General features: G+C 43.2%; 1 protein-coding gene across 5 annotated transcripts in view; it reads right to left on the bottom strand.

Moving 5' to 3' along the window:
• The window catches only part of LOC140726275 (netrin receptor UNC5C-like), a 359,820-nt gene that overhangs the window by 45,297 nt on the left and 300,965 nt on the right, over positions 1-13,558 (bottom strand). For all 5 annotated transcript variants that reach the window (XM_073042431.1, XM_073042432.1, XM_073042433.1 and 2 more), the window contains exon 6: positions 5,964-6,131. In XM_073042431.1, the coding sequence (XP_072898532.1) occupies positions 5,964-6,131 (168 nt within the window). The remainder of the gene's footprint in view (positions 1-5,963; positions 6,132-13,558) is intronic.

Raw genomic sequence — 13,558 nt, 5'->3', positions numbered from 1 at the left:
CTTAACCACTTCCTGCGGCAACTTGTTCCATATACCGAATACCACTATTAGCACTTAACTTCCCATGAAATCTATCTTCTCTCATCTTTAGTCTATGCCCTCTATTTTTTGACTCTCTAACCCTGAGAAAAGACTGAGTGCATTCACCCTATCTTGTGTGGCAGGAGATGAAGAAAGGCTCACCCACCTCCCTATGATCATCAGAGATCCATATGATCTCTTCCAATGTTGAGTCAAATTATCAACTTCAAGAAAATCCTTTGTGAACCTCTGGAAAGTTAATTGTATCTCTAGCTAAGCCATTGCACTGTACAATTGTATACACCAAAGCTGAGGTGACAGAACTTTGGATTAAGTGCCATCCAAGGTTATATTGTATAGTTAATGAACACATTTGGAAGTGGTGCTGGCAGACAGGCAGACATAGGCAGATAGATAAATAGGCTGGAGGCAGTGTTACCTGATGTTACCTGAACATTATGTAAATAAAATAGTTACACTTGATCACCCGGACTAACTTGTAATGGACCTTGCACGATATAAAATACATGATTTAAAATGAATGGGAGTAATGTAAATAAATGATACTTGCAATTGGATTTTATGTTAAAAGATTATGAATTTTTTTGTTTTGATGTGATGATTGATGCCAAATATGTTTTTGCGTAAGTAAGAGGGGTAATAAGCTGTAGCTTCAGCCTACACCCTTCCGGTCTGTTTTAAAGATTTTTTATTATTTAATTGTCTTATGAAATCATTGTTATGGAATCATCATTGAAAATGATGCTTTTTGTTATGTTTGTACTGACCAAAATAATTACATTCCATTTCAATTTGCCTAACTTCCTCCATAACTGCAACACTACATTCTGCATCCTCTTCTTCTGTACCAGCTTGATACATTTATGTGTGGAATCATCTGCAAAGGATTTTCACTGTTTCTCAGTGCATAAACCAAGTCCAGCACCAGTAAACATTTATTCTTTGTGAGCTGCATTGGAGATGACTCAAGCATCCACTTTATCTACCAACTCCAGTAGAAAGACTCTAGGGTGCTAAGGTGGAGGTACAATGAGAGTGTTGATTGTTGGGTTATTATTAGTCATACTGTCCACTATTGGCACAGCAGCACAGCTGGTAGAGCTGGTGTCGCTCAGCTCCTGACCCCAGGTGCTGCAGAGTTTGCACGTTCTCCCTTTGGCTGTGTTGGTTTTCTCTGGGTGTTCCAGTTTCCTCCCACATCCCAAAGATGTGCAAGTTGGGAGGTTAATTGGCTGCTGTAAATTGCCCCTCGTGCGCAGGTGAATGGTAGAATTGAGAGCAGCTGATGGGCATGTGTTGTGAATAAAATGGGGTAAGTACAATACTGTGCATAAGCTTTAGTTAATATGCAAACACGAGGAAATCTGCAGATGCTGGAAATTCAAACAACAACACACATAAAATGCTGGTGGAACACAGCAGGCCAGGTAGCATCTATAGGGAGAAGTGCTGTCGACGTTTCGGGCCGAGACCCTCCGTCATAATTTTACAAGCATCTGACAGGTGTCCCGTCAGCCTCCACAGCTCCAGTAAAAATAACCTATGTTTGTCCAACCACTCCTTACTGACATTCCCTTCAATCCAGGCAACAACCTGGTAAACCCTTTCGGTACCTTCTCCAAAGCTTACAATGGTGAGATCAGAATTGAATACAATGCTCCAGGTGTGTCCTAAACACACTCTTACTCAAATTACATGAATAAGTGCAAAGGCATTAATTAAATGAATGAGGTTGCATTCAGGAAATGTTCAATGGTAGTGTTGAGTTTCTTTATAACACTTGAATAGAACTGGAGATACCAGATATAAATGGAGACACCTGTCCATGACCTGTGAGGCTCACTAGTGGTCAAGATCTACATGGTGATCAGGTAACATCACTTTGTCTGGCAACACACACAAAATGCTGGTGGAACACAGCAGACCAGGCAACATCTATAAGGAGAAGCACTGTCAACGTTTCGGGCCGAGACCCTTCGTCAGGACTAGTGCTTCTCCCTATAGATGCTGCCTGGCCTGCTGCATTCCACCAGCATTTTGTGCGTGTTGCTTGAATTTCCAGCATCTGCAGATTTCCTCGTGTTTGATCAGTTTGTCTGCCTGCCTTCTAGCCATTTAGTTCACCAATTTACGTACCTGCCTTCCACCTTTTTGCTTAGTTATTTATCAGTTCTTTGTCTAGTTATCTTCATATCGATCTACTTGTCAGCTTATTCATCTGCCTTCTTCCACCCTATCTATCTCTCTATGTGTTTATCAGTTGGTGTGTCCTAACCGTTCCTAACTTTGGCCTGCTAATCGATCTAAATTTCCTTCGAAGACTTCTGACACACCATATTTTTTTTCCTCAGTAATCAAAGTTGTGATGTTCATTCATGATTTAGACATATATTAAACACAAAGAATGAGGAAATGTACTGTGTCTTCAGGGGTCAACCTCACCAGAGTGCAAACTGTAAGTGACATCAGGGAAAAACTATGAGGAGGGAAGCTGAGGGGGAGGAAGCTGGGAGGTCAAGGACAAAGGCTGCAAAGAATGGAGTGGGGAAGATAGATCAAGAGAGGGCAGGATAGATAGGTAGAAGTGTTTAGGGAAGGAAGCAGTGGAAAGTACAGCAGGTGAGGAGGTTTCGGCTAGGACTCGGTGAGCACCACCACTTAACCAAGTGTTTCTGAAAATAAGGGTTCCTCAAGAGAATGAGTGGGTAGGGCTGTGCAGAGGCCAGAGAAGTTCAGGTTTGTGGAGCAGAAGGGAGATAACTGGGAGGTCAATATCACTTGTCCATCTGCAGTGACCAGAATACATACCAATCCATATAATGAGCAACACACAAAAATGCTGCAGGAACTCCACAGGACAGGCAGAATCTACAGGGGCAACTAAACTGTTTACAGTTCAGGCTGAGACCCTTCATAGTCACAGAACACTATGGCACAGAACACCTAGTCGGTGCTGATTTGGTATTCAGCCCAGTCCCGTTGACCTGCTCCTGGACTCAGAACTCAGCCTGAAAGGTCAAGTGTTTCTTTCCCTCCATTGATGCTGCCTGGCCTGCTGAGTTCCTCCAGCATTTTGTGTGTATCGCTAATGATGTTCAGCATTTGCAGAACCAAGGGAGTCCAGTACGTATGTTGCAACTCATTGTCTACAATGACAGGACAAGAATGACCTTGTCATTTTTAGTGTTACCTTTGGAGCCTGCACTATCCACAAGGCCTTCTTCCCTCTCCTCCCCTCCCCATTCCTCCCCTTCCCATTTCCTGTTTCCACGCGCTGCTCTGGATTGGAATGGCATGAAGCCAGTTGGAGGTGAGTGTGATAGATGACGTCCTTGGCCGGCACAGCCTCCGAGTCTGAGTGCGTCTCCACACTGATGGATGGACGTGAGGGAAAGTTGTCCCATTCCAGATTATGAAAGGAAAGCAAGAATGGCTATCCAGTTGGGATGGCTGGCTTTACAGATACAGCTGGCAAGGTACACAACAGTCGATGAGAGTGAGGAGGCTTTTTATTTAAGGGTGTGCTTCTGGAACGTGACTCTGAAGGTTTTATTGATAAAAGGCAGCAGAGAATTGAAGGCTTCTTAGCCATGGGCAGCCCCAAGGCTTTTTTCTCCTGCAGACCCAGGATTAATCAAAGCTGCTCCTGAAGTAGACCAGACTGGAACAGCTCTTCACCCCAGCTAGCTAGAGTGTTCTCCCATTCTCTCAGATGTTCTGGATTAGTCACCAGGAACTCACTGACTCACCAGGAGCTAGTGCCTGGTGTAAGAACAATGCATACTGTTCAGCAAAGGGCTAAGGAGGGCAGTGATTGAGCGGTAAATATGCAGAGGTCACTTGTGCAGAGACAGGGCTGGAACCACACCAGTGCGGTTGATGCTGCTCTTGCGTGAGCACCTTGACAGCTGGGGAAGGTATACAATGCCTCATTCCGCCAGGCATCTGTGCTCCTGTAGAACACACATAGGAAAATCCTGAGATAAAACAACACTGAAATGCTGTTTTATCTTGTTCAAAAACTTTTGAGGGAAGTAATCTGTCCCTGAGCTGGTGTAGATGACAAGTGATTCAGACCCAGCAATGTGGCTGACTCTGTAACAGCTCAACACAAGACTTGTTCCAAGGCAGGAGCAGGGCACGGCGGAAGGAACAATCTTGGGCAAAACCAACAGACAAACTGAATTTCCAACACATTCTATACTCCTCAAAATCGTGCTTCACTCCAAGACAATTTTCAATTCCACCACTTTTAAATGGCTTTTAAATAAACAACATTATGTGATTGAATTTCTTTGATAGTTTATTTTAATAGATGAGGAGACAATGCTGGAGACACTCACTGGATTGTGCAGTGTCTGTGGAGGAAGGGAATAGCCAATATGGGTCAATGGCTCCACAACAGTTTGAGATTTCTAGTGTCTGCAAAACTTGCGGGTAGATTTTTATTGGGTACAGGTTACAACAGTGTTCCATTCCTGCGAGCTTTTCATAATCCAGACACTCGATCAGTTAGAAATTCAGCTGTGACCTGAGTGCCCGGGCAGCAGAAGGTTCCTGCAGCCCTGAAGGAGCCATCAAATCCATCCCTACAGTACATACGCTGGGCGCTTGTAACCTGGGGAGGATCTGTATGGAATCAAGGTGAACAAAAGTGTTCAGATACAGAACAGGCAACAGCTCTGCCTAGTGGGAGATTTTGGGGGCTGGGTTATCTACTTGGACTTGAGTATCCTGTTGTGATTCACCTGTTCCTAGATTCCCATTCCTGATATTCCTGTCCTTTATTTCATTCCACTGCTGGTATATACATATTTAAGATGTAAATATGTCACATGGTGTAAAATGCAATGGCTTCTTCATGTGTATATATTGTTTATGACATAAGTACACATGTTAGTATGTCTGGTAATAAGATCAGACAAAAGTACACATATGTTTGATTGGAAACCTCATGTATCCTGTAGATGTTGTGGTTAGACTTTACCAGCTCTCCTAGCAATACACCAAGTCCACTCTCTAATCCAAAATTGATAGAGGGGACAATGTCCCAGGGAGAGGACTTGGGCAAAAGATACAAAAGCCTGATAACACGTGCCAAAAGGCTAAAGGACAGTTTTCATCCTGCTGTTATAAGAATATTGACTGGTTCTCTAGTACTACAAGATAGACACTTGGCCTCACAACCTACTCATTATAGCCTTGCACCTGCACTGCACATTTTCCGTAACTGCAACGGTTCATCCTGCATTCTATAATTGCTTTCCCTTATACTATCCCAACATACTGATATAATAAACTTATCTGCATGGACAGGATGCAAGAGAAGTTTTTCACGGTACCAATTTAGATCTTGCAGGAATTGGTGAATGTGAAGATCGAGCAGGAAAGTGGGGCTGAGGAAAGAGACCACAGTCTTATTGAATGGCAGAGAGTACATAGGGGTTCAAATGGCATATTCCTGCTACATTTCCTCTGTTTGTACACATTACAGCAGTTGTCTGTATGGGTAACAATTAACACCAGTTAATGAGAAAAGAAATCTCCATTGATATCTTGTGGAGGCCAATAGTGGAGCACAGAATTAAAGGTCAATATAAGCCTTGCAAGTCAATTGCCTGATAGAGCATGACAAAACAAGAACTTTGTCTAAACAGTAATCAATAGTATAGTGTAAGCACAATGGAAAATGAATATTGTACATACTCTGTAGCACAGTGGACTCATAGGTCTCTTGTATCTCTGTTAATTCATAAGAAATACACTTCTTGTTGCAGTGGAGGATCTCCCTCCCTACATTAAACAACCCTCAGCAAATACAACCTTTTTCATACCAGCTTTCAGAAGGACCAAACTGTGGGACAATTCATTACAACATGGTCAGGGAGGTTAATGGTGTTATCCACTGTGTTTCCATTTACCAGGGCACATGGTGGTGCAGGCAATTTTCTGGACACTCTGGCCCTCGCAGAAGGCTCCTCCGTTGAGTGGCGCAGGGTTGGTGCAAGTCCGCATTCGTTTCTGGTAGCCCCGCCCGCATCGGCTGTTGCAGGCTGACCACTCTGCCCATGTGGACCAGCCTCCATTTACTGGGGAGAGGGGAAGAGAGGAAGAGATTGTTAGGGCAGTGTTTGCTTGGGTTAAGAAGCAATTCAATGTCTGCTGGTCAAGGGCAGTTAGGGATAGGCAGTAAATGCTGGTGAAAAATGAATACAGTAAAATGTATCAACAAGCATCAGAGCTTAGTTTTAACTTTAAGTTCAATACAATACTTTGTTAAATTTTTTTAGACTGCATACATTATTAAATTCTGGGCTATTAACATATAAGATGACCAGCAGCACATAATTGTAATCTCAAGGAAGATACGCTGGTATTGTTACTTTCATAGGAGTTTAGGAAGGTTCAGCATATCGTTGAACACTCTAACAAACTTTGACATGTATTGCAGAAAGTATCCTTGCTGGCTGTGTTATGTATTTAATATTTCAATACTATTTGAGTAATGTTGTGTGTGTGTGTGTGTACACACACGCTCACGCGGCGCGCGAGAGATATACTAGTTAGTGGAGTGGTGTGGCAGCAGCAACCTAGCACTCAATGTCAGTAAGATGAAAGAACTGATTCTGGACCTCAGGATGAGTAAGATGGGGGAACATGAACCATTCCTCATAGAGGGATCAAAAGTGCAGAGAGTGAGCAATTTCAAGTTCATGGGTATCAAGATCTCTGAGGATCCAACCTGGTCCCAACATATTGATGCAGCTGCAAAGAATGCAAGACAATGGCTATACTTCATTGGGAGTTTGAAGGGATTTGGTTTGTCTAAAACTCTTGAAAACGTCTACAGATGTTCCATGGAGAACGTTCTGACAAGTTGCATCACCGTCCGGTATGGGGGTGGGGGATGGGGGGCTACTACACAGGACCAAAACAAGCTACAGAAAATTGTAAAATTAGTCAGCTCCATCTTGGGTACTAGCCTCCACAGTATCCAGGACATCTTCAAGGAGTGGTGGCTCAGAAAGGTGGAATCTATTATTAAGGACCCCCATCACCCCAGGGTATGCCCTCCTCTCACTGTTACCACCAGGAAGGAGGTACAGAAGCCTAAAGGCACACACTCAGCGATTCAGGAACATTGAACCCATGGACACTACCTCACGTTTTTTTTTAATATATATTACTTCTGATTTGCACTATTTTAATCTATTTGATATAATCTATTATATCAGATTCTGATATGTATATATTTTGCTTGGTTAAGCATTCTTGTTTGTTTGTCTCGCCAAGTGATACACGTGCCTCACTTAGAGACGAAGTCACACCATATACTTTCAGACTCCCGTATTTTCCTTTGAATTTGAAGTTATAAAACATAACAGGTTGCCTCACGGTCTGGTGCAGCAATGGAAAAGAGCAGAAACATAAGAAGCTGCAGAGAGTAGTGAACGCTGCCCAATACATTACAGGCACATCCCTCTCTACAACTACTGCCTCACTAAAGTTTCATCATCAAAGATCCCTATCAGATGCATCATATATTTATTGAAACATGCAGTGAGATTTGTTGTTTGCGTTAAGAACCAACACATTCATGGATGTGTTGGGGGCAGCCTGCCAAGTGTTGCCACGCATTCCAGTGCCAGCATAGTGTGCCCACAATGTTCAGTAGAACAACACAAGCAGCAGAAACAACAACAACAAAACACGACTCTTTACTGCCCCTCACCAACTTGGTCTTCGGGGCTCGACCCCAGGACGCACCAATCAGGGGTTTCATCTTTGGGTCTTGTCCTCCAGACCTCTGACCCTGATGACCTGGGGAGTCACCAACCCTTGTGATTTCTGCCTGTATGGACTTCTGATCTAGGTCTTGTCACCATAGCAATAGTTGGTCTCTTCAGTGCCTGCTGACTTGAACTCTGGGTTAGCTGATCTTCGACCACTGAGTGCTTCAGTCTGTATTCTGAACAATGGCTCCTGCCCTGACTCTTCATTTATTGTTATGACCTCTAACTCTCTTTAATCCATGTCCTAAAAACCATCACTATGAACTTAAAAAAACCCAGCAAAATCTGATCTACAACATCGACGACTGGGGTATACAAGTGAAGAAACCCAGGATACGATTGTATAAGGAGGTATTGAGGCCAAAGTCTTGGAGCTTATTGATTAGTTATGAGCGAATGATGGTTCTGAATGCCGAGCTGTAGTTGATAAAGAGAATTCTGATGCATTCACCGTTGCTCCCAGATGTTCCAGGGTTGAGTAAGAGCCAATGAGATGGCATCTGCTGTGGACCTGTTGCCCTGCTAGGTAAATTGAAGTGGATCCAAGTCACCCCTCCGGCAGGAATTGATATGTTTCATCACCAACCTCACAAAACACTTTATCACTGTGTTACCAGATGATAGTCATTGAGGCACATTACCAAGTTCCCCTTGGGCACCGGTATAATTGAAGCCTGCTTGAAGCAGATGGGTACCTCAGACTGCTGAAGTGAGAGGTTAAGGATCTCAGTGAACACTCTAGCCAGTTGATCAGCACAGGTCTTTAGTATCTGGCCAGGCACCTCACCTGAGGATTATGGTTCTCGTGGGTTCACCCTCCTGAAGGATGCTCGCTCGTCAGCCTCAAAGACTGAAATCACAAGATCACCGGGCGGGGGTTGTGTGAATTCGTGATGGTTCCTCCATGTTTTGATGGTCAAAGCGAGCATAGAAGGCATTGAGCTCTTGTGGATGTGACGCCCTGTTGTCGCCTATGTTGCTTGATTTAACTTTATAAGAAGTGATAGTATTTAAGCCCTGCCACAACTGTTGAACACCCTTCGTTGATTCAAGTTTCATCTGGAATTGCCACTTTGCCCTTGAGAAGGTTTTCCGGAGATCACTCCTGTCCTTGGTCACCAGACTCGAATGCCTCTGATCTGGTCCACAGCAGATTGCAGATCTTATGGTTCATCCAGGGCTTCTGATTGGAGAAGACTCTGAATGATTTTATGGGGACACACTCACCTACAGCTGTTTTAATAAAGTTTGTGACATCATTGTATATTCATTCAGATCCACACGATTCCTTGTACACAGCTCAGTCCACCAATTCTTGTCCTAATCTCCGAAGCTTTGCTCTTTAGCCTCTATCTGCATGTAGGTAGGAAAAGGACAGACAGGTGATCCGGTTTACTGAAATGTAGCCTGGGCATGGAATGGTTGGCATTCCTTATCTTAATATAACAGCGGTTTAGTGTGTTGGGACCTCTGGTGCTACCAATTATTTGCTGATGGTAATTGGGCAGGATTTTCTGTAACAAGCCTGGTTGAAGTCCCTGACTATGATTTGAAATGCAGCAGGATGGACATTTTCTTGACTGGAGACGGTATCATGCAGTATCTCAAGCACTTGATTATAGTCAGTCACTGGAGGTGTGTAAACTGTGGTCAGCTTTATGGAAGAGAACTCTCTAGGTAAATAAAAAGGATGGCATTTGATCATTAGGTGTTCAAAGTCAGGGAGACACATGTTCAACAAAACAGCCACAATGGAGTACAATCAGGAGTTTATCATGAAACACACACCTCCACCTTTTGCCTTTTCTGAATCAGCAGTTTGGCCCATTCGGTAAATCGAAAAGCATTCCTGTTTGACTGCGGTATCTGGCATGCTGCAAGAAAGCCACGTCTTGCTCAGACATAGAACACAACGGTCTCTCATTTCCTCTGATACAGCTATCTTGCCTCAGGTCATCAATTTTGTTCTGCAGTGACTGTGAGCTTGCTAACAAGATGCTGGGAAGAGGAGACCTCATCCCTCTGCATTTCAGCCTGCTTGGAGTTCCCCTCTCCTACCTCACTTCCAGCCATGGCAATGAACTTTCATCTGTTTAAAGGTGTTGTACTTGCTTGATCTGCCAATTCCTTCAGAAGATCGTGAAGTCTGTAGATCATTACCTCAGTATAGCAACACCGCTCTGTACTTTTGTTCTAATTGTGTTCTTTCTTGTATAATTTTTGTTATGTGTGTTTTTCTTGTGAATGTTGTGTTTCTAGTGCCGTGTGCCTGTGATGCTGCTGGAACTAAGTTTTTCTTTGCACCTATGAATACAAGCACATGCACATATGATGATAAATTTAACTCGATTTGACTCAACTAGCTCCAACTGTTTGCATTGGGAGCACAGAGTCAGGGATGTGAACCTGGCCAGTCTTCTGCAGCTGGTTGTGATTAGAGCCTTGATGTTTTGGATGCTGACCTAACAGAAGATGCCCGACACTGGTTCCTCTAATATATATTAAACAAGACCTTCAGTGAAGGATTAGATTTCTGATCCAATGTGGCAGTATAACCACAATTTAATTTGGAGCTGATTACTTGCAAATACCACTTCAATGAAATCTGGACACTCATTTAATTAAGAAGGTAAGGATGACCTAATTACCTGAGATTTAATCACAATAACTTCAGTGTATAACTTCCCTATAGTGGGGCAAAGGGATTTTACAAGGCACACATTCTTTAATATTTCCCATAATTATTTAATCTGTTAAGTCAGGAATAATTTCACACATGGCCACCACTCTGTTTGCCACTCCTGTGTTCTTATTGTAACAAAAAACAGAAATACAATGTTGGTTGTAATGCAGTTTGGGACTCTCCAGGTGCTCTCGTAATCCAGATCTTGTTTTCAGAATCAGAATCGGAATATGTTATTATCATTGACTTTTGTCATGAAATGTGTTGTTTTGCAAGAGCAGTACATTGCAATAGTTAATAAAGTACTATCAGTAACAACAAGAAATATAAAAAGAAGTAAGCAGTACAAAAAGAGAACACAATAATAAGGTAGTGTTCATGGACTGTAAACAAATCGATAGCAGAGGGGAAGAAGCTGTTCCTAAAATGTTGACTGTGTGTCTTCAAACGCCTGTACCTCCTCCCTGATGGTAGTGATGAGAAGAGGGCATGTCCTGGATGCTGAGGGCCATTAATGTTGGATGCTGCCTTTTGAAAAAGTCCTCGATGGTGAGAAGGCTTGTGACTATAATCGAGCTGGCTGAGCTTATAACCATTTGCAGCTTTTCCCAATACTGTGCACTGGAGCCTCCATATGAACCGATGATGCCAACCAATCAGGATGCTCTCTACGGTACATCTGTAGAAATTTCTGAACTATTTAAAAAATCTTTGAATTGTTATTGTTATTAAAATATAGATATGGGCTATTATTATAAAAAACTATATGGTAAATACTCTTTTTTTTCACGTTTTTTTTACCGACCAGCTTTGTCTTGGTAGTGCGTTAGATTTTTTAAAATAATATAATTAACCATATTATTGTATTGCATAATTCAATTTATTTTATTTGATTGATCATGAATATGGAATGCTGTGATTGTATCAGTGTCATTTATATATAGTGCATTTTGTGCTATCTTATTTTGATTTATAATAAGTATCCTTATGAATTCTGTATTTGTGTATATGAAATTTAATAAAAATATTGGAAAAAGAAATAAAGAAATTTGCCAGTGTCTTTAGCGACATAGTGTGGCGTGTGGCCAAGGCATTGGACTAGTGATCTGAAAGTCATGAGTTTGAGCCCCAGCCGAGGCAGCACACTGTGTCCTTGAGCAAGGCACTTAACCACACATTGCTCCCGTCCACCCAGCTGAAAATGGGTACCGGCAAAATGCTGGGGGTTAAACTCGCGATAGACTGGTGTCCTATCTGGGGGGGGGGGGGGGGGGGGGTGGGGAGTCTCGTACTCTCAGTTGCTTCACGCCACGGAAACCGGCATAAGCACCGGCCTGCTGAGCCTATAAGGCTCAGGACAGACTTTAACCTTCAGTGACATACCAAATCTCCTCAAATTTCTAATGAAACATAACTGTTGTTGTGCCTTCTTCAAAACTGCACCAATATCTTGGGCGCGGGACAGAAACTCAGAGACGTTGATGCCCAGGAACTTGAAATTGTTCAACCTTTCCACCGCAGTCCCCTCAACGAGGGCCGGTGTATATTCTCCCAACTCCCCTTTCTGAAGTCCACAATCAGTTGCTTGGTCTTGCTGAAGCTGAGTGCAAGGTTGTTGTTGTGAAAGCACTCAACCAGTGGATCTATCTCACTCCCGTATGCCTCCTCGTCACCACCTGAGATTCTGCCAACAACGGTCGTGTCATTGGCAAATTTATAAAGGGCATTTGAACTGTGCCTAGCCACACAGTCATGGGAGTAGAAACTAAGCACGCATCCTTGAGGCGTCCCTGTTTTGATTGTCGGTGAGCAGGAGATGCTATTTCTGATCCGGTTTGACTGTGGTCTCCTGATGAAGAAGTGAAGAATCCAGTTGCAGAGGGAGATACAGAGGCCTGGGATTTGAAGATTGCTGATTAGTACCAAGGAGATGATGATGTTGATGACTGAGCTGTAATCAGTAAACTGCAGCCTGACGTAGACATTACTGTCATCCAGGTAGTCCAAGGCCAAGCTGAGGACTAGTGCTGGTGCATCCACTGTAGACCTATTGTGGTGGTAGCTTACGACTCTGAGCATTGCCCCCACTGCATTTTCATGAATCTTAGGTATTGACTCACCCACATCTGTCTGCAACAAGCAGGTGACCAACCATTTAAATTCCATTCCTCATTCTCATTCTGACATGTCAGTCCATGGCCTCCTTTACTGCCACAATGAGGTCACTCAGGTTAGAGGAGCAACACCTCATATTCCATCTGGGTAGCCGCCAACATGATGGCATGAACATTAATTTCTCCATCTTCTGGCAATCTTCTTCCCCTCCCTCTTTTTCTACTGTCCACTCTGGACCCCCCTATTACCCCTTTCCTTCTCCTCATCTCTCTATCACCTCGCTCTTGGTACCCCTCCTGCTCCCATGGTCCACTCTCCACTCCTATCAGATTCCTTCTTCTTCTTCAGCCTTTTACCTTTTCCACCTATCATCTCCCAGCTTCTCACTTCATCAGCCCTCCTCCACCCACCTACCTTCCCCCTTACTTGGCTTCATATAACATCTTCAAGCTTGTACTCCTTCCTCTCTCCCCCATGTTTTTATTCTGGCTTCTTCCCCTTTCCTTTCCAGTCCTGATGAAGAGTATTGGCCCTAAATCCTTTCCAAAGATGCTGCATGACCAGCTGAGTTCTTTCAGCATTTTGTCTATTTTACTCTGGATTTGCAGCATCTGCAGAATCTCTCGTGCTTATGTCAAGGTTTCTGTTATAATGACTCCAGTTTTTACCATACTTGTTCTATAATGATGGCAATTCTCATTTACGTAGTGTCTTTAACATAACAAAACATGCCAAGAGGCTTCACAAAGATAAGTTATGGCCCAGAATCCTCACCTAAGAGGCAGGTTTATGGCACATGTTTATGAAGAAAAGGCTTATAGAGGGAATTCTTGATCCTTGGCAGCTGATGGCTGTCAATGGAGGGAAGATATCAAGGGGGATGAAGAGGCTGGAAATTGAGGAGTACAGAGATGGCGAAAGGTTA

Source organism: Hemitrygon akajei, chromosome 4, assembly GCF_048418815.1.
Source record: "Hemitrygon akajei chromosome 4, sHemAka1.3, whole genome shotgun sequence".
NCBI classification, from domain to species: domain Eukaryota; kingdom Metazoa; phylum Chordata; class Chondrichthyes; order Myliobatiformes; family Dasyatidae; genus Hemitrygon; species Hemitrygon akajei.
This window is presented reverse-complemented; position numbering and strand designations above follow the sequence as displayed.